The sequence below is a fragment of the Arachis duranensis genome, chromosome 3, assembly GCF_000817695.3.
Source record: "Arachis duranensis cultivar V14167 chromosome 3, aradu.V14167.gnm2.J7QH, whole genome shotgun sequence".
In the NCBI taxonomy this organism is placed as follows: domain Eukaryota; kingdom Viridiplantae; phylum Streptophyta; class Magnoliopsida; order Fabales; family Fabaceae; genus Arachis; species Arachis duranensis.
In genome coordinates, this window is record NC_029774.3 from 130547357 (window position 1) to 130569245 (window position 21889).

A 21889-nucleotide genomic window follows, 5' to 3' on the forward strand; every position below is an offset into this window, starting at 1 on the left:
AGGGTTATTTTATTTTTTTCAATTGAAGAACTTGAACTTGAACTCAAACTTAAATTGATCTAAAACGAAGGAAAAAAGAAGAAGAAGAAGAAGAAAATAATGAAAAAGCATGATATTGTTGACCGGGATTAGTTTTATATATTATAATAAAGTATAGAAGTATTTGGTGTAGATTATGGAAGTCATCATCAATATAGAAGAGGGCAGGTTTTTGTTAGGTGTATGGAGCATTCATAGACATAAAAAGAATCTTTATTGATGTAGACTCACTTGGGTTGCCTCCAACCCCCAAATTTAAGGGCATCAATTAATAATAATAATAATAATAATAATAATAATAATAATAATAATAATAATAATAATAATAAAATGCACGGTTAATAAAAATTGTTTTACATAATCGTACAATTATATCTGTTCTTTTAAATGATTATTTACATAATTAATGTAAAATGTAATTATTTTTACTAATATGGTATCATGTAATTAGATATACGTAAAAACTTACTTTATATTAATAGTATATCAAATAATAATAATAATAATAATAATAAGCGGTGGACAGAAATATCAATCTGATTCGATTCGGAATGATGATCACGTGTATTTATATAATTTAGTCTTTCGGGTTTTGTTATTTTCTCATAGTGAATATATAATATTGAAGCCCTAATTAGGAGGATAAATAATGAAAGGTGCGTATGTATGTATAGTGTATCCATCTATGCCTGGAAGTCAAGCTATGTGAGCATTAACATTGTAAGGGTCCAACCCCAAATTATTAGAACCAAAGAAGATCAAAGGTAATGAATTACGTCACGTGTGACATATTTTTTGGGTGATCAACAATAACACGATCATTTAGGCCGTCTTCTTAATTAGCTACAGATAGATAGATTAACATGGATAAATTTACCTTATTCTCTATCATTTTTCATGTTAATTAATCAAACGGCTAAATATTAGGGTTTAAGATTTGGCAGTCAAAGTTTATAATACAAAATATAAAATATATGGATTCAAGTAGGGAGTCAATTTTATTTAGCTGATATCAACTAATTTTTGAAAAAAATATTTTACTTTAAATTTTAAATACTTAATTCTAAATTTTAAAAGTTGAATTCTGCTAAACCCAAATCTTCCAAAAAATAATTTTACAATAAAAAATTGGTTCATATATTACCTAATTAAAAATTCCAATATAAACATTCTTTTTTATATTTATATTTATATATTATTATAATAAGGATTGAGAGATACATAAAATAACCACTTTTGTCCGACAAAAATGTTAGTATATATAAAAAAATGAAAAAAAAATATATATGTAGCTAGTCTGGTATGAACTCTGAAGGGGAGACGCAAACTTTTCTTGAAAACATGGCATGTGTGATGTGTGCGATTATCGGATGATATAGAAAGGGTTTATACTTTATACTTTATGCTGCACAGAATTAATTCAATTTCTCTGAAGCTAGCTAAATATATTTTTTCAATCATCTAAGTAAAATATAGGTCGTCATTGAACCAACTGATCGACAGAATATAATTATTTGCATTTATAATGTACGTGAGCAAGTGGGAATTAAATAAGTGATCGTCACGCAAAATAGCATAGGCAGAATAGTAGAATGTCCTTCATCCATCAGCGGTAAAAACTTTAATTCAATGAACAAATAAGGCTCTATTACTTTAATATAGAAAAATTACATATCTATTTCTGTTTTTACATAGAATTATATAAAGAATGCTCTTTTTTTTGTTATGTAGTTAGATATTACGAATTTAACATTAGAGATTTAAAACACCAATAAAAGATAATTATATACGTACTTTTAGAACTCATAATTATTATTATATGAGTCGATTTATTAGAGAATAATATTTATGTAAGAGTTTAATATTCAAAAATATATATATCTATCTATCTAATCTCTTTAAAATGAGAAAATTTTACTTTTTTTTTAAAGATACTAAAATGATATTTTTTTTCCATTTATAAAATATATATTTTTTTCTTTTATAACTTTTAAAAAATCTTCTTTTTAATTTATTTTAAATTTTTTGTGTTAATTTTATCCATTTTTTAAAAAAAATAAATTCTTTTTTATAAAAATATCTTTTAGTAAAAATTTTATTTTTTTATTATTAAATTTTACTTACCAAAATATCTTTTAATAAATTATTTTTTTATTGATCAAATTGTATTTTTAATTTTTTAAAAAATTTAATAGTTAAATTGTTTTTAGAAAAGAAAGTGAGAGATCTTCGCATCGTTATAATCAATGCTTCTTTTGTTATCTTCTCTTCTTCCCCGACTTTCACTGCTGCTGGAATTGGTCCACATTTGTTCTCCTTTCTTAGCTGCATGTGTGCGAGTTAAGTTATTACTTATTATTAAGGTTAATTAGTGTATGTTTCCGTACCTTATACGGGATAATACATAAAATTATATTAAAAAATTTATTAAAAAATTAAATAATATATATAGTAATTATTATTATAAATATTTTATAAAGTTATAATTAAAATCAAACTCTCAACATTTTTAATATTAAAATATTAAAAATAATTAGTATTTATCTTAATCAATTTGAGTTTGTTAAGTGATCATGTCACTCATTCGCTTAAACAACTATTAGGAGTTAGAATCTCGCCTTATATAACAATCCATTGGCTAGCGATAAACCCTTAATAAAAGGAGTATCAATACGTGGTTAGACTTGGCAGGAATTTTCGAATACGTAGGTACCCGACCCGTCCATACCCGGATGAAAAGGGTAATAACTTGACTCGAGTCGGGTAGATTTTGCTCAAGACAGGTATCGTCGGGTTTAGGGTGTACCCGCCACGAATATATACATATAAACACTTTTTAGGAATTAAGATTTACCTCACATCACACATGATTCATATCTTCAGTCTATACTCTATAGCCATGCAAGATAAACTCAATCATTCTCACCTAAAATCTTCTTCTTCTCGACTTCTTCAGAAAAAACTGCATAGCTCCTGTCATGTTGTTGCTGAGCCCATCGCCGCTTACCTATTCTAAACTCCCATCTTCCTTCACAGTCAGAGACGGACCCACGTTTAATATAGAGAATAATTATATTGTTAAATTTAATTTAGTATGAAAAATAAATAAATACACTCAAAAATTAGTGATAATTAATTATATTATATTAATTAATTAATTAATAATTAAATTAAAACTTAATTTTTTAATTAAATACAACTTAAATTATTAGTGATTTTTTAAAAATTATTTAAGATAAAAAAATATATTATCTATGTATTAATATACTGTAATTATTTTGGTTAAAAAAATTATTTATACTATAAAAATTATAATAAGTAGATTTAACAATTAAGTAAAATAATTGTTTAAATATATATATAAAAAAATAATATTTAATCATGTTAAAAATAAAAAATGGTTCTTATAAATATTTTTTTGTTATTTTAAATATTATACTATGTGTATGAAATTATATTTTTATTATTTTAAATATTATAATAATGATTGTGTGTATATTTCTAGTTCTTATCAATATGTATTAGATAGTTCTAATTTTAAATTTTGAATATATATAAACCAATTTAGATTGATCAAGTGATCAACTTAGTCGTCCGCTTAAATAAGTATTGAGGATTCGAATTCTGTCTCGTATGTATAGCAACTCGTTGCTGGCCAATTGTAAATTCTTAAATGGAATTCAAATTCAAGACGGATTAGTCCTTAACTTGTTGAATATCGTGGGAAGCAAAAAAATATCTATACCTAAATTTTATTATATTTTTGTCCCATTACTAAATTTCTCTCTCTATCTCTCTCTTTCTGAGTCTGTTAAGTTCTTCTATTCAAACATTGATATTTAAATTATAAAAAAATTTAATTTTCATATTTTATAAAATATCATACTGGCGGTAATTGTAAATATGACGCTACTTAAAATTAAATAAAGTAACATAGATAAAACAAACAAAAAAAAATAAAAAATGTGTACTGAAAAATGAATTTAATTTTAGTATATTAATAATATAAAATATTTTATATAATCATTCAATTCAATTAGATTTATCTATTTAGGTCATTATTGAAAATAAATTTAAGATACCAACATACAGTTACTTTAAATTAAGCAACAATTATCAATACTATATAAGAGACACACTATTCCACTAAGAATAATTGCCATAACGAATAATTTTCTCATTTTCTATACTAATTAATATTTAAAAATTTATATAATACTATATAATAATATTATCATTATCTATGATATCAAAACAAAAAAAAATCACTGTGTTAATATAATATTATTAATATTGTATAAATCATCTTTGTATTTATTTTTCTGTGCGTATATAATATTTAATTAACACATTAAGATATATCTAATATTTTGTTAATACATATATAATATAAAGTGATTTACAAATTATCATTAATTCGTATATAATGTATAATTAAATTTAATGAATTCAATTAGAATAAAAAATAAATTATTTATTTTATTTTAGACTTTATAAATGAATAAATTAATTAACTAATATAACAAATTACAATTAATGTAGTAAAATTAATTAAGTAATATATTATAATAAATTATATTAATATTTAAATATTTAATCAAATCAATTAGCTGATATAATTAAGTCATGGTAATAAATTGTATTAAATGAGTTAAAATAATTAAATCGGGAAACACTTTCCAGAGCATGCCACGTCAGTTCCATCATTAAGTGCAGACATCCGATTTTTATATAATAGAATAGATAGAATGTACATTTTATAAATAGAAAGAAGGGAAGTACCATTTTAGTATTTCTCCGAAAAAAGGGAGTGAAATTTCTCCTTTAAAAATGATACGTAATTGATATATTAATTATCAAAAGACTTAGATAATAAGAGTGCAAATATTTGTTGCTAACGAATTATAGTTCAAATGACATAATCTTCTTATACTTACCTAAAAATTGGGGTTCAAATCTCACTTGTAATTTCGGAGGAAAAAAAAGTGTGAATATTTGTTATATATATAGTAACAAATTAAGACTTTAATTACGAAAAATTTTATATTTTTTATTTTGTCTTATTATATACATTAATAATTAAAAGGTTTTAATACTTAATACAGGTATGCTACATATATAAGTCTTTTTGGCTTACAAGTCTTATAAGTTGGTACAAGTTCAATAAAATACACGCGCATTACACTCCTACATTCAAGAATAAATACACGCACGTTATTCAACCACTTCCTATTTCCAAAGCGCGCTACTCACCATTATGAACGACTCTTCTTATTCTTTCTCGATGAAAACTACAACTGTCATTTTTCTTCGCGTTTCTTCTCCCCCTCCTCTTCTTCCTTCTTCTTCTCCTCCTTCTTTGTATTTTTCCTTCTTCTTCTTTTGATTTTGCAATATTATGTATTTTTTTCTTCTTTGTTTGACTTTTTCCTCTAAAAAAGAATTATGAGAATATGAAATAAGAAGATGAAGAAGAAGAAGCATCAGAAGATGAGGAGGAGGAAGAGGAAGAGTTCTGAATTATGCAGAACTCGTCAGAATAAAAATATACCCAAATATCTTCGTATTACACTCAAATATCTTCGTTTTTATACCCAAATTTGCTGCAGATACAGAAATGAGTTATGTTACGTGTACACTAAAATCAGCTGCTAAAGTCAGCAAGGGCTGCAAAATACACCCAAAATACACCACAAAAGGGCTGCAAAATACACAAAAAATACACCATATTAAAACAAGCATAAACTATAGAATGCAAATACAACTATAAAACCATCATAAAAAATAACAAAAACCATATTCATGAATCATAACTAAGCAGAAACTAAAACAATTCAACTAAAAGAATAAGACAATTCACCCTCCGTCAGATGAAAAGTCATAAACTGTAAATACACCCAAACTTTTATAAAAATACACCCAAATATTTATGATCTACACCCGAACGTTTGATATAAAATGGACAAGATTATATTAATTCTAATAAGAACTAGTACATTAAATTTAATTCAAACAAGAAAGAATTAACAGCAAATTTCACAGGCAAGGTTCACGCACTGGTTTATCTGACAATCTGAAGTTGAATTATCCATTATTTTCAAAAACGATTTCAGAGCTTGATGTAAAAAAAAATGGAAATCGAGAATAACAAAAAAAAAAGAACAGAGAAAAAAAAACACGTAAATAAAGAAGGAGAAAGAAAAGGCAAAAAATTCAAAAAAAGAAACGGAATCTTTTCAAAAATTAAAAATCTGTTAGAGACGCGTGAAACATATATACATAGCAAACGCGTTTGAGTATAATATCAATTAAAAGATTTGTAAGACTTATATAGCAAAATCACTTGTATGTAGAGATTAATCCTACCTAATAATGTAAGACAACATTCAAAATTTAAAGTAAAGTGTTCAATTGAGGTAGGCATCAGAGTGGTCCCTGAAGTTGTCCTCGAGGATCAAAGTAATCCCTGAAGTTAAAAATTTGTCTGGATCGTCCCTGAAGTTGATCTCTGGTACTCATAGTGGTCCTTCCGGTGAACTTCGTCCAGCTGGCGCAACCGGAAAGCTGAGGTGGCGTCGTTGGTGACACGTTAGCAGCCCAACGGCTAGCTGACGTGGCCTAGTAAACGTTTTGGAGTCAATTTGGTCCCTAATTTAACTTTAAAAACCTTAACCCCCAAATTGACTCTATTCTCCTTTCTTCTCCGTCGCACACGCTTTTCTTGTCTTCTCTCCGATCCTCTCCGTCGCACTAGAGGTGAGTCTTGAGTGTTGTCTTCATCATCGAACACTAGTGTTGATGGGTAGCGCAAGCAACGCAGCTGGGAGCTCCAACAACCCAAGATCATTTGGAAGCATCATGAGGAAGATGAATAGAAACAGAGATGCACGTCTGCCAGAATGGTGTGCATGCGGGGCGAGGCCAGTGCTGCGATGGTCAACGACGGATTCTAATCCAGGGAGACCGTTTGTGGGTTGCCCAAACTACAATGTAAGTGCTTGATGCTGTTCCTTGTGGTAAATCTAGAGGTTGGTTGATTCACTTTCCTGGGTTTAGACTGCAGGAAAGAGGTGGTGTGGGTTGTTTCTTTGGGTGGACAAAATTCTGGAAGAAGATGCGGTGACATGTGATGGTAGAACAAGCTCCTCAAATGACAACGAAGAATGGAAGATGAAGATTGCTTGGAAACTTGGAAGACTAGAGTCTGAAGTTAGAGTTCTGAAAATGGGGGGAATTTTCTTGTTTACATGTATGCTACTGCTGCTGGTTACAGTTGTTGTGCTTGTCTTAAGATTGGATAGGCAGCAGAGTCAATTGTATGTAGCCAAAAACTAAGTGAAATGTGATATGCATATGTTGTTCTGTTAATGTAAAACTTGTCATTTTGGTTGAAAGGAATGCAGATTAAACTGTTTTACATGACTGTCCAAGAGTAATTTGGAATATGAATAAAGTAGAGGTTATATGTAGAAATAACTGTTCCTGCAGGACTAATAAAATCCTCTAATCAATGAGGCCATAATAATCTTTAATCATATTTTAATGCAGTAAACATATACAAAATAGGCAAGGAAGAGCCATGACAATATTGTGCAAATCTGTCAGCAGTTCTCAACATATTGAGAACACAAGTTTTGAACAAAAAAGATCCCCAACACTTGGGTTCTAAATGCAGAAAGTAAATTGCGTCATCAAAAAAGTTACACAAAATAATGTTCTCCTAAACATAATAAACCTAGTCTTCATTTTTGGTTTCTTGGTGGTCTGAATCCAGGATTCGGAACAAACTTCATGAAGTTAAAAAGTCTTGTTACGGTCCCCTGTGATGCACCTTGCATAGGATGAGCCGGAGGAAGAGTTGTGGGTTGAGTGGTTGCTGGTGGGGTGGTAGCAGGTGGAGTGGTTGCTGCTTGAAAGCTGCTTCCTGGAGTTACCTTTTCTTGTTTGGATGACTTCCTTTTGGGAGGCAGTTTTGGTGGCCTCACAAGAGGAGGCAAGACCTATTAGTGAAGACATGTATAATAGTTACTAAAAGTGGAGAAGAACATGCAGATAATAAGATTGAATGTGATATAAATTTGTAACCTCTTGAGAGTCATCGGTTTGTGACAATGGTGGTTGAGTGGCTTCAAGTTGAATTTCGGTGGGGGCTTCTGGGACAACGCTGGCTTCACCACCATTAGCAGCTGGAGGTTGGACAGCAGCAGCCTCTGCAGCAGGAGGCTTAGCTGCAGCAGCAGCCTTAGCAGCAGCAGCAGCCTTAGCAGCAGCAGCAGCCACCTCATCAGCAGCTCTCTTTCCGCAGTTTCTCTTGGTGTGTCCCGATTCACCACAATAACGACAGTGACCCTTTTGATAAATTCTTTTCATCTTCTTTCTCTCCTTTTTTTGATAGATTCTTTTCATCTTCTTTCTCTCCTTTTTACCCCCACTTGGCTCCTCATCTGCATCCTTTCTTCTTTTTTTCGTAAGTGGACCTGGTTTCTTTTTGAATTTAGGTGCTTGTGGTCTGTTATGTGGTGACTTTTCCCATAGGGCTTGACCTGGGATTGGGTTGATATGGAAGGCATATGTGTTATTATATGCCTCCATTGTCAACCACTGATGACAAAACTCCTCTGGTCTTCTACCAACCCTTGCCAATGCAGCACAAGCATGCACACACGGCATCCCTAAATAACATTATCATAAGTCCAAAGATTACCAATATTAAGCCAACAGTCAAGAAAAAAAATAACAAAGGAAGAAACTAGTAAAAGTATCTCACCACTCAATTGCCAAAAACCACATGTGCAGAGCCTCTTTCCCAGATCAACAACCATGTTTGTCGGCCACCCGTGAACCTCGAATTTCTCGTACTCAGAGTCACCAGACCACATCGGGACCCAACTCTTTGACTCCTTCCTTATTTTTTCCAATCTGCTGCGCTGTATAGGTGGCAGAAGACCAGTGTTGGAATTAAGCTTCACTTTGTTCCTAGCGATTGACCTCATTGCATACAGTCTGACTTCCTCTAATAGTGTAATGATAGGTTTGGCTCTAGCTTCTTTGATCCTTGAGTTGAAGACTTCACAAGCATTGTTGCAGATATTGTCTATTTTAGGTGCGTTGCTGAAGAAAGCCCGGCTCCAAGAATCTCTAGGCCACTTGTTCAAATACTCCCAAGCTTCCTTGTTAACCCTCTCAATCTTTTTTATACTCTCTAGGAACCCATCTTGGCTGGTGCACCTTGCACACTCCCATAGCAACCCTCTCAACTGGAGATCTTTCCACTGCTTATTGAAGTTCTTCCATAAGTGCCACACACAGAATCTGTGATGGACACCAGGAAAAACTTTCTTAACAGCATGGATTAGGCCCTGATTTCAGAAAAGAAAACAGTTACATACAAGTTATCGAGCATCAAAGTGATCCCTTTAGTTCCATAAGTGACATCAATTTGGTCCCCTAAGTTTTATACGTGACATCAATTTAGTCCCTGAAGTTTCATAAGTGACATCAATTTAGTCCCTGTTCGTTGCAGTACATATCAGATCAATATATATATACCAGTTCACCCAGCAGTAGTCCATCTATTTAGTCAAAGCATTTGTACATTACAGCAAAATTATACAACAACACAACAGTTCATTATAACACAGCAGTTCAGCAGTTCACCATATGTAAAACAAAATTATAGAACAACAAAACAAAGAAAACATGGACCAGCCTAGACAAATTATATCAGAGCAGCAGAGCAGCCTATACAAGTTATGTACTCCATGCAATTAGTCATGTTAATATCAGAGCAGCCTATACAAATTATACAACAACAAAATTTAAATAAAAAAATGGATAAAACGTACCTTCTGCATATCTGAAATGAAACATAGCTTGTTTTGCTTATAATCTCCCAAGTCTTGATGAAGTAATTCTAAGAACCACCTCCAGTTTTCAGTATTTTCAATAGGGACAATTGCAGACAAGATCTGGCCACCATGCTGGGTCTTCAGAAAAGCTCCATCCAAGCTTATGAGCGGTCTGCAGCCAGCCAAAAATCCCTTCTTACAGGCATCCAAGCAGATGTACATCTTTTCAAATATTGGTTCATCATCAGGGTTGGGCTGAGGGATAACTCCAACTGTGACAGTAGAGCCTGGGTTACTCCTAAGCAGTGTCAGCCCATAATCCCTTACCATCCCATACTGGGCAGCAGCATCACCATACACAACAGCCCTAGCATCTCCTAAGGCCCTAGTCAGTGAACACTTGCTTAGTTCCAAGTCACATTTTGTCTTAAAATACTGAGCAGCCTCACAGTGTCTTAAGTTAGGATATTTTCGTAGCTTCTTTACCAATTTTCCCGCCAGCCACTTCCTATTAGCCAACCTATTTTTGGTTTCCCTTGCACAAGTGTGATCATCATTGAACGTCTTGATCTGCCAGTAATTGTTCTTAATATTGTTAGCAGCATAGACAAGCCATCCACAGTTCTCATCCTTACACACTGCTCTCATCCTCACATTATCATTCTTTTTAAACCAAATCCTCCGACCCTCCTGTATACAATATTCACGCACAGCCTCTTTGAACTCCATCTTTGTAGTAAAAGTCATTCCAACAGCAAGCCTAAGCTCCCCAAACCTACCTCCATCTCTGAACACAGGGAAAACCTCATCCGAATCAACCTCCTCCAATTCATCCTCAGAATTTGGAGGAGTCTTCAGTTCTTCTGAGTGCCATGAGTCTCCACCATCAGATTCCTCATAACCTTCATCTTGGGCATCATCATATGCTCCCATGGACCCGAACCTAGGAACTGGTCCAAAAAAATGTGCATCATCCTCAGAGCCTGAGTCAGCACACACGGGACCATCATCCTCAACCATTACATCCCTCTTTTGTTTAGAAGTTTTCTTAGCTTTCCTGGTTCTCTCCTTCACATCTATCTTTTTCTTTTCTGCTAATCTCTCCACACCCTCATCTTCCTCACTAGACACTAAATCATCATCAGGCCGATATGGTTCATCCTCCTCACAACCATCACTCGCTTCACTCTTTGAGGAATCCTCTGAACTAGACAATGCAACATGTTCTGTTTGGGGCTGTTTTCCTTTACCATTACCTCTTACACTAGCTCCACTAGCAGCTGCTCTTGTTAATGGCCTCCTTCCACATGGTTTTGGTGCTGCAGATTTTACATTCCTAGTCCCTCTCCATGATTTAGGCATTTCAGTTGGTAGCGACATTTTTTTGGGTGGGTTTTTTGGCTTGGTTTTACTGGGTTGAGTCACTGTTTTTGGGGGTAGATTGGGATTTGGCATAGGAGTTGCAGTGGGGTGGTGGTGTATTTTTTTGGCTGGTTTACTAACAGTAACTGAAATAGGTGGAAGCTTTGTAGTTGAGTCTGGTTTTTCGGTAGGAATAGTGTTGTGAATTGGTGCAGAGGTTGTAGTAGATGCTGCTGTGGTGGGAATTGGCTCTGCATTATCATTGGTGGTGGTGTTTGGGGTGGGATTCAAATCCTGTATCACCAAGACCTCCTCCTTCCCTTTAGATGAAACTGCCTCTGCTTCCTCAATGTAAAGAGGTTCTGAGACTCCATGCTCATAGTAAACATGAACAACCCCCTTGTTCTGCTGACCAAGGTAGCACATCTCCATTAGCTCCTTGTCATTTGTTAGAGCCCTTAGACCATTTTGAAACGCCCTATTAGGAACCAGCCACCATGTTTGAGTGACCTTGTCATATCCAAGATCCTTGTGGTAGTCTCGAACAAAGAAGACGTCCAGTTTGTCTGGATCAAGTCCTGGCAACTCAGAGACATCTCCACCATTGTAAGTCACACCTCCATCATCAGTGATGAATGATCCTCCATGGTGAAATAGGATGGTAAGCAAATCATCACCCATCTGCAATTTAAAATTTTTTTATCTTATATCAGCCTCCCTAAACTTCAACCACATTACCAACTTACTACCTCCATAACTAAAACTACAACAGCAGTAAACCCTTGGACAAAAAAACAAGTTTCTGTCTTAACAAAAACCCCCTTACTTAGCCTAGCCACTAAGAAACCTCCTCCCGATCAAACCCTAGCCAATACCTCAAAACACAAGCATGCATTCCTAGACAAAACACTCCAAGAAAACGTTTTTTCCCCTTCTGAAGAATAGATTAACAACAAAATTCAAAAAACAGAGCTTCACCACACATTTAAAATTTTTTGGCGTACCTTTATCAGAGAAACCCGTCTTCACAACTCCCTGCCTGATGCAGATGATGAATGCGATCCTCTAGAGCTTACGTTCTCCACCCAAATACTCTCTGGTGAAGGCAACAGCACTGGCGCCAGTGAAGAGGGTAACGGAGAAGAAGGGAGCTCTGCTTTGTGTTGTGTTTGTGTGTTTGAGTGTGGGAGACGAGACGTTAGTGAAACGTTGAGGGTGGGAGTTTTTTCCGCATAAAACGACGACGTTTTATGTCTTTTTGGCGCCACCCATGAAACGACGTCGTTTTGGCGTGCTAACGTGTCACCAACGATGCCACCTCAGCTTTCCGGTTGCGCCAGGTGGACGAAATTCACCGGAAGGACCACTATGAGTACCGGAGATCAACTTCAGGGACGATCCAGACAAATTTTTAACTTCAGGGATTACTTTGATCCTCGAGGACAACTTCAGGGACTACTCTGATGCCTACCTCGTGTTCAATTACTTCATGATTTACATTACGTGAAAATCATGCTTAAAAATCCAAGTTATTTGGATAAAGATAAAATCTGACAATTATTAATAGAATCCTCCTTTTAGGAGAGAATTAACCTTAAAATAAGGAAACATTTGTAATAATTTATGAATTATCATATATAAATATCACTGTAAATCTGTAAATCAAATAATAGTACCTATGTGTTTGTTCATGAATTTAATCAAGTTATCTTATACATGCATCTTAATAGTGAGATTTTTATGTGTCTATTTAATTAGGAACTTGGAGTTTTTTATGATAAAGCAACTCTTATCCGGAGGAAAACCCTTTTCTTCAAGCACATAATATAAAGTACTAAACTACTAATAATGCGTTAATTTGAACTTAAGTAACAAGTTTTGTGGCCATATAATAATTATTCCACTTGCAGTTGCAACATAGTTCTTTACGGATACAAGTCCAACTAGCTAGCTAAGCTATTAGTAGTGTTGCCTTCTCTTGCAGCATAAGTTTTTTATTTTTTAATTTAACAAATCAATCCACATCACTAAACACTTTTTCCGCCTTCAATTAATTATTTCATATTGACTTGAAGGCAAAAGTCAACATTTCAGCAATCATACATCCACGCCACTTAGAATGTTCCAACGAACATGGTCTATATAGTTTTTTCAATTTTTTCATCTAATCTTTTAGAGTACATATTTATTATTACATGATTAATTATTATTGATTAAAGTTGTAATATATTAATAGTATAGCAGCACAACTTCCCAAGGTTCCGTCTCCACGCAATGTTTGAATTTTGACGATCATGTATGTATGTGTAACGTGTGTGAAAGGTTCCCTTTGATTTGATTCTTTAGGAGGTCAAGGATTTATTTGACTGTTCTAACTACTAACACTTTCTACCTTTCTTTATTTCCACTTTATATTAAATATAATTTAAAACGTGACTTGATCCTACTATGTCACACACCAACTCAATCACTTACTAACAACAACATAGTGAAAGAAATAGCCTTTTCACTAAAATAATTGTTCGGTAGAGTAATTATTAAGGATAATTTGGCTTAGTCAAATTCTGCTATTTTTTTACAATTTAATTATTCTCTCTGCTTTTATAATTTTACTAAATTTTTAGTTAATTTTTTGTTGTTAATTGAATTTTCTGTAATATATTAGATTTTATAATTAAGTTTTACTATAACATAAATATTAGATTAATTTCGTTAAACAAAATAAATATGTCTAATATACGTACTTGATTGAATACTCTGTTTCATTTAATGAAATATTTCGTTAATTCTAATATTTTTATCATGATAGGAACTTAATTATAAAATATAACATAGTATAAGAATTTAATTAAAAAAATATAAAAATATAATTAAAAATTTAGTAAAATTATAAGAATTAATGGAATGATTAAACCTTTTTCTACCTCATCATATTATTTACCTGGTCTCTTTTGAATAATTTTTATTTATTTTTTAGTTCTATATGTGTAGAACTCAGTCACACACATACATGGAAATTGAGATTGGTTTGCTTATTCCAAAACCCAAAAGTAGCTTTTGAATTTTTACAATCTCTTACCTAGTCACACATCCAAACAATTATATAGAACTTTCCATTTAACAATGATGAAATTCGTTGAATTCCTTTTACTCTGGCTAATAACTTAAAAAAAGTGTTGGCTTGGCATCATTGCACAGAGAAATAAACACACAAAATAAACTATATTCTCAAAACTACTACAGAATTGAATTTCCAAAATGTCTTTTGACTACTTAAAATTCCATGCATCACAGAGTGTAATCATTATTAGTATTTTGTTTGTTATATATCTTATATTCCAATATGAAGGCTGAAAATAATCATTCTTCCTATCTAAAGTAAAAAAAAAAGGTAAATAAGGAAGCACAAAAATGGTAAAGAAAAAAAAATTAAAGTTTAAAAAGGAAAGAATAAAAATAAATAAAGCATATATAGTGATATTATTAGAGAATCCAAATGGTTCACGACAATGCTTACCTAATTCCAACTATAGTACACTTTATATAAAACAAACAGTTATATATTGATTCACATGTGCTTTATATAATCTCTGACTATGCTTTATCTCAACTCTTTTCATTTATTTATTTATTTTCAATTGCCAAAGAGAGATAAAATTTGTCAAACAGTTTACGTGGAGAATTCGGCTATATTAAGAATGGTGCAGGTTTTTACCTTTGTTGTGTAGTGTCCATTAATTTTAAATTGTAACTTTGAGTCAAAGGAATGCATGGAGACAAGAAGCCTCAAATAAATAAGGGCAGCTTTGGACAGATGCTATATCTGTTTTTGTCATCTTCTTTTTGTTTGGTGCCTTAAATTATCTTCTTTCCATCAAATGCTACAGAAATTACAAATTGAATGCATTCATATAGGTTCTTATTGTAGTTTAATAATATAACAACTTGTTTAAGGACCGTCAAGTTGTACTCAACACAAGGGATTGACATTTTTACTAATGAATTATTAGATAAGTGATCATTATAGTAGTTTGATTTTATATAAAGAATAAGACACAATTTTAATGTTTCATCTCTCATTTACTTTCTGCAATATGGTTAAAAGAATTAATATATTTTTCTTAATTTTTACATATTTTATAATCTGTTATACTATTGAATCAGTTAATAGTAAAAAGGGTAATTAAAATCAATTATTAGGTTTTATTATTGTAGAATTTGCAGTGAGATGCAAAGTTAGTAGGTAGTCTTTTTGTTTTTTTGAATAATGGGTGGTTTAAATTGTTTACATTACAGAACGCTATATGGTAGTGGCTATAAGATTAACTTGGACATTCAAAAGTTAGACATTATTAACCAATTTAAGTTGTTTGACTAGTCAATTTACTCATTCACTTAAGTAAGTGTCGGGGTTAAATTTGTGTTTTAATGTTAAATTTTTTTTTTTAAATATGCAAATAAGACCTTTCGATTTGCTTTACAACGAAAACAAATTTATTTTTGCTCACAAATATGAGGCTCCATTTTTTTGCTTGACCACAAATCGGATCCTAAGTTTTGTATCCCAAACAAATTCGAGTCTCCGATTTGCGAATTTTAATTTTAAAAAAATATTTTTTATATCCATAAAAATTACGCCACTTCTTTATAATTGGGCATAATATATTTTGGGTCTCCATAACTAAAAAAATTAGCCAATTTTTATAGCAACACTTGAATAAATATTTAGAAGGTACACAAAAAAATTTAAAGTAAGATTTGATCTCTAAATTTTTCTTTTTGTTTCTCAAAAATGTGGTCATTTCCAATAAAAAAATTTTAAAAAATTCACTTGACATAAAATTACAAAATTTTAAGGATAAAAAGATATTTTTTTAATAACATTTATAAAAATTTACATCAAAATTTGATCTCGATAATATATTTTTAAAATACATATTTAATATTTATTTTTTTCATATTTTAAATCTTTTAAAGATTTATTTATTGTTAATATATTTTGCAGTTTTTTCTTTTTTGGTCAGTAATACGAACTTTTGGACATTATTTTAATAGTTTACTCAATATAAAATTATGTAAGTATTATTACTTAGTGTGTGATGATGGAGGGATAATAAAATTATAAAACATGTCAGCAAACACGAGTTATAGCCCAGCATTTGAATCTACTTAGACTTACTGACCCAGCTAGCTTTGGAGTCTAAGGCCCCCCCATAAATGAATATAAACCTAGCTTGGGTGAATATAAAATAGGTCTATCTTGAGCCTAGGCCTAATAATTTTATACCTCTAATTGTCTTTCCATGTCAGCCCAATAATGCATCATGCAAACCAATTGTCAGCCCAATTTTTTATGTTGCAATATCCAACAATATGTAAAGTTTAGGTGGACTTGGGTGGACCAGAAATAGAAGAAAAAGGCCAGTGACAATTGAAGAAGGCAATATCTAAAAAAAAAAAATAAGAGGGATAATATTAAGGAAATTTCTTGTGTTCTCTTCATAGGATCCTGTATGATTAAAAATTGTTAATACAACCAATATGATTAGTTAAATTCAGAAAAATTGGATGGTAGGTAATCTCACTTAGAGAAAGGATAATGTTGTTAGTTAAGTATTAGGTTTATTAGGGTGCACACTCTTCTTTATAGTTCACTATCAATTGAATTGATTACTGTCTACCCTTTGTCCCTCTCCTATTATTTAAAATAAAATAGAAGTATTTAAATTCCCCAAACCATGTCAATTCAAACGCCAAGTAGCCTATGCACATGAAATGGTGGAGCAGGACTACACCATGATTGATGTGTAGCTTTATCTGTCATGTTCTCATCATATACCATACATATTCATGATAAAAAAAATATTTAGATACAATATCTGAATTTTCATAATGAATCACTAGTCCAAAATTATTGGTTTTTCAGAGAATTAAAAAGCTTCTTTCTATACATTAAAAGAAATATAATGAGCATACCAGATGTATATATTTCACTAAATACTAAAACAGCATCTAGTTTTGGTTCTTGAATCTAGCATGGTTTTCCTCAAATAAAAATCTTAGGCTTATTGAAGTGTCACTAATGTACAGGTAGAGAACAATTCAGAAACATGTACAAGGACAAAGTGTAATCTTAATAACTGAAATAGATAAATGAATTTGAGTGCAATCATCATCACTCAATTCAGAAGTGGATTATGAAACTATAAAGAACTATAAAGCATTTTCTCTAACAACCTTATCTACCCAAATGCAATAATCTTGGCAAACACAACAGAAGAGAGAGTCACCATATATGAAACTTACTAAGACAATCAAAGCCAGAGAAAATGCTAAAGAATCAATTGCATTCATCTTGGTAAAGTATATGTACAAAAATAATGGTTTACCCAACTCCAAAATTTGCCTCCTTCATTACCATATATCTCATAACCTATACCTATATGTCTCTATATCTATATCTATATAATGTAAACGTGGTAGTAACGAAGTTATGGTAAGGTCATTTCTTACCGTTTCATTAATTAATCCGCAAAATTCAGGCAAAAAGAACATCATATTCATGTTCCAGGTGCCTCCTCAAATGGGTGGAGGGAAAATCACCAATATGAAACTTGAGAATCTAGTATCCCTCTGAATCTCCGAATCAAGAAAGTTCGAAGCATGCTTGAGTATCTGAGAAGGCCTTCTCTGATGGGCAACATTGTAGGAAGAGAGTTTCCCTTAAATCTTTTAACTTTCCGTAAAAGCTCTTGTCAATTTCGAGCATCCATGAGATCAGCAAGTGTTATTTTCCCACAGTTCCCGGTATCCAGTCTATCGAACTTCTCACTGATCTGCATAATGTCCTTCTCTGATACTTTTCCCATCTCCTTGAGCTTGTATATAACATATTCAGATTTACTGCAGGACAAAAGTTCAATATATATATTTTTTTTAAAATTGTATGTGTGTAAGTCACGAAATTCAGCCAAATGAATGAACACAAGAGACTCTTTTGTTGTCTTAAATGTTAATATAAATTACTAAACAGAAATATCACATTAATTATTTTTGATATTTTAGAAACAAGAAATATGGGGGGTTCGGCTATATTTTAGAAACAAGAAACAAAATGAAAATAATCTGTTGGTACAGGAGATGGAAACAAAAAACACTTTTTAAAGTCACATAAAAGAAATAAAGAACATAATTCAAAGTTAAAACCACACGAAAGAAGGAACGAAAATATTGTGATTAAGGCCCTAAAGAAAAGTAAAGAATAGATTAATTGAACATTTGGAGATGCAAATAGATCAACCCAAACTCATAGAACATTAGAATAAGTTTGCCCATAATCTGCAATAATAGATCATGACATGTTCTCAATGACCAGAGAGAATGGAAGAATCATTATGCACAAGACAAATATTAAAAAACTACATGTGTATCTGAACTATTATCAGAAAAGAATCCATATATGATGAGCAGCAAATGGAAGGAAAACATGTGATCAGGTTCTTTTAGATTTTAAATATGATGATTTAATTAATAAAAAACATATCATCGTTTCTGATATTACAACCATCTGTCCAGAATGTTCTCTTATTAATACTTCACTAAAGCATCATAATTATTTCAATGCAGGAACTCATTCATACAACATATCTGAAAACTCAATCAAATGAAAAAAAAATGATAATTAACTGCCACCTACAGTGTTCAAGAAAAGCCAAAATGAAGAGACATTCTTATTATAGTTAGTATATCACTAACTGAAGTGAACATGTAATGAAAAGTTATCCAGAGATTTGAATAAGCACAAAAATCTATATTAGTATGTTAACCACATATATTAAGGAGCTTATTGCAAGTTTAAAGATCTAACACCATATGGTAGCACCTAGTCGCCTTCTATTGCCAAGAAGGGAAAACAGAGATTCAAAGATGCAATAATTTTAAGTTGAATATGGAGGTGGTTCATAAGTGGATAGTGACATGTTTGGAGACTAAAGCAACATTTAAGTCAAGGAATTTGAGGAAATAGCTATCAAGGGTGGAAGACAAAGATTGCAGTTCAAATTTTGAAAATCGATAAAATTATAGCAGCACAATAAGCACAACAGCAATAAAAAAAAGAAGTTATGGAGCATGGTCGTTGAGGCCAAAAAGAAACTCTTTCTCCAAACCTTTTTCCATTGTGCTCTAATCCAAGAACCATGAGCCATACAAAAAGGTAATAGTGATTTATGTACCCTTAAGTACTTTTTAGATTTTAGTTTTTTACACAAATTGCAACTACAGTTAAATCATGAATCATTGCACATGTTGCTTTGATAACAAGATTGCCTTACACACTTTTGCACTGGAATGTATCATTCAACATTTTGTAACCAACTAAAACTATCAGTTTTGTTTTTATTAGTTCAATCAGCATATAACCGAAGCTATAAGAAAGAAGAAAAAAAATTCAAAACAAGATTACATTTACAAGCTAAGCAAATAAATCATGCAAACTACAGGCTTAGTTAATTGTCTCCATAAGTGAACACTTCTAATGATAAGGTTGTCCAGATAAACATAATCAGAATGAACATGCATATTAGATTTCTCAATCTCTGTTGCTAGCTAAGAAGTTACAACATATGCAACAATCGAAGTTTCTGATCAGTCTATGAAGTATGAACACCCACATTTTCATCATGCTGTGTTATTTCATACTGAAAGATTCTAACTTTTTCTTCTGCTTTCATATCAGATTTTATATCTGCTGAAACAGATGCTGTACTTTTAGTTATTATATCTATGCATTTATGCAGTTACTAAATTCATATATTCAAACTAAAATCTTGAACAATATCTACTGCACAAAATTATTACCAACACCAAAAAACTAGTCTATGATATGGACATGTAGTGATGCATACCTCACAAAACCATTGTTGTCCATATCTGCCGCAAGAAACTCAGCAACAGTCATATCCTGACCAAGAATCCACTTTGCCATCCTCCTGTGCCGCTTATCTACTCTTGCTTCGGCCAAATATAGGAATGCTCGTGCAACCGCAAGTGTAGACACAAGCAACCAAATGGCGGCGAAGATGCGACCATGCATAGTACTGAATGAGTGATCGCCATAGCCAACAGTTGTAACTGACATAACAGAAAGATAAAAGGAATCCAGCCAGCTGAGCTTCTCCACAAAATGCAAAACTGCCACACCAACTCCGATACAAAACACAACAACTAGTCCTGCCAATGCCACCTTCATCCTAATCCTCATCCTCCCTTTCTTCACATCGATTATATAAGACCTTGCATCCTTTTCGCCCCTACTCTTCACTGTCCTCAACAAATGATTCTCCTGCAAATCCAGTACATAGCTAACCATCCCACTGAGCAATATGTCTATAAAACCAAAACCAATCAACACAAAGAATATCGCGAAAAGCTTGGTTATGGTACTATTTGGTGTGATGTCTCCATATCCAATTGTGCACATTGTAACTATACAGAAATACAATGCATCCACTATGGGATGAGTCTCAGAAACTGTAAAACTATGACGATTGAACCAATAAATGACTACCCCTAATGCCAAATAAAGAACAAGAAGGAGAAAAGCCTGATGAATAATTGACTGGCTACTAATTTGCGGCTTTTGGGGGGCACTACAATTGTTGAAATCACTGATCACAGCCATAGCCGGTGCAGTTTTGGAGCGGTGAAGATTGGACTTGCGCCATGGATAATTGGGATCAATAAGCCAAGAAGATTGTTGCTGTTGTTGGTTAAACTGTGGTGATTCAAGAAGTGCTGATGCAAAGTCCTGTGAAGAAGAGGAAGGACAAGGAGAAGAAGGTTGTTGTGGTTGTGAAAGTGCCAAGGCCTCAATCAAAGGTGAAGAATCGCTAGGGGAAGAACCAAGAGGCGAAGGCCCAAAGATGAGTCGGTCTTTGATCCAAGCAGGGGAAGCAGGAAGAAGAACCTCATCATGTTCCGGCAATGGACAAAGCTGGTTTGATAATGGTGATTGCCTCTTTCTTGGGCTAAAGTATGGGAGCAAAGGCTCCTTTTCCATTTGATTCTTCAAGAAACCACGTCAACACAACGAAAAGATTGTAACTTTGGATGATTATAGTTTTTTCAAGAAACGGGTCGGTCTAATCGTGTGAATGCAGGGCAGGAGGGAAAAACAGAGGAAAATTTTGAGCTTTGTGGTTACAGTTTGCGAATTGGAACGAGACATGCGCAAAGGGAACAAAAAGGCAATGGAAATTATGAACAGAGATCGGGATTGAGATTGAGAGAGAGAGAAAGGCATGAATTTGAGTACACAGGTACAGGAATCCGGACGGTGTTGACGTAAGGTGGGGTTGTAATGCTAACAATTATTTTTGTTGCCTCTATTCTTCAGGATTCAGGGGAAGGTTGTGATTCTCACGCGCTACTTGAGGAGCGTGGGGGATGCTTCAATTTTCAACACTAAATCAGTTTCATGTGAGTGACAAAATCTGGATAAGACTTCACATTCGTAACTTTTTGGCATAATTTTTTTTTTGGTGACTTCTTTTTGGCAGATTTGGTTCAACAATTAATATAACACAAACAAAACAACAACAAAGCCTTGTCCCACTAAGTGGGGTCGGCTACATGAATCA

At 32.7% G+C, this 21889-nt stretch overlaps 1 protein-coding gene across 1 annotated transcript; it reads right to left on the reverse strand.

The window, feature by feature from the left end:
- Window positions 1-17558: 17558 nt before the first annotated feature.
- On the reverse strand, window positions 17559-21597 carry LOC107481694 (two-pore potassium channel 3). The gene is made up of 2 exons (XM_016101991.3): window positions 20156-21597; window positions 17559-18152 (listed from the first exon to the last, which is right to left on the reverse strand). Exons 1-2 carry the CDS (start codon window positions 21307-21309, stop codon window positions 18005-18007), a joined length of 1302 nt encoding a protein of 433 aa, XP_015957477.1. The 5' UTR covers window positions 21310-21597; the 3' UTR covers window positions 17559-18004.
- Window positions 21598-21889: the final 292 nt, after the last annotated feature.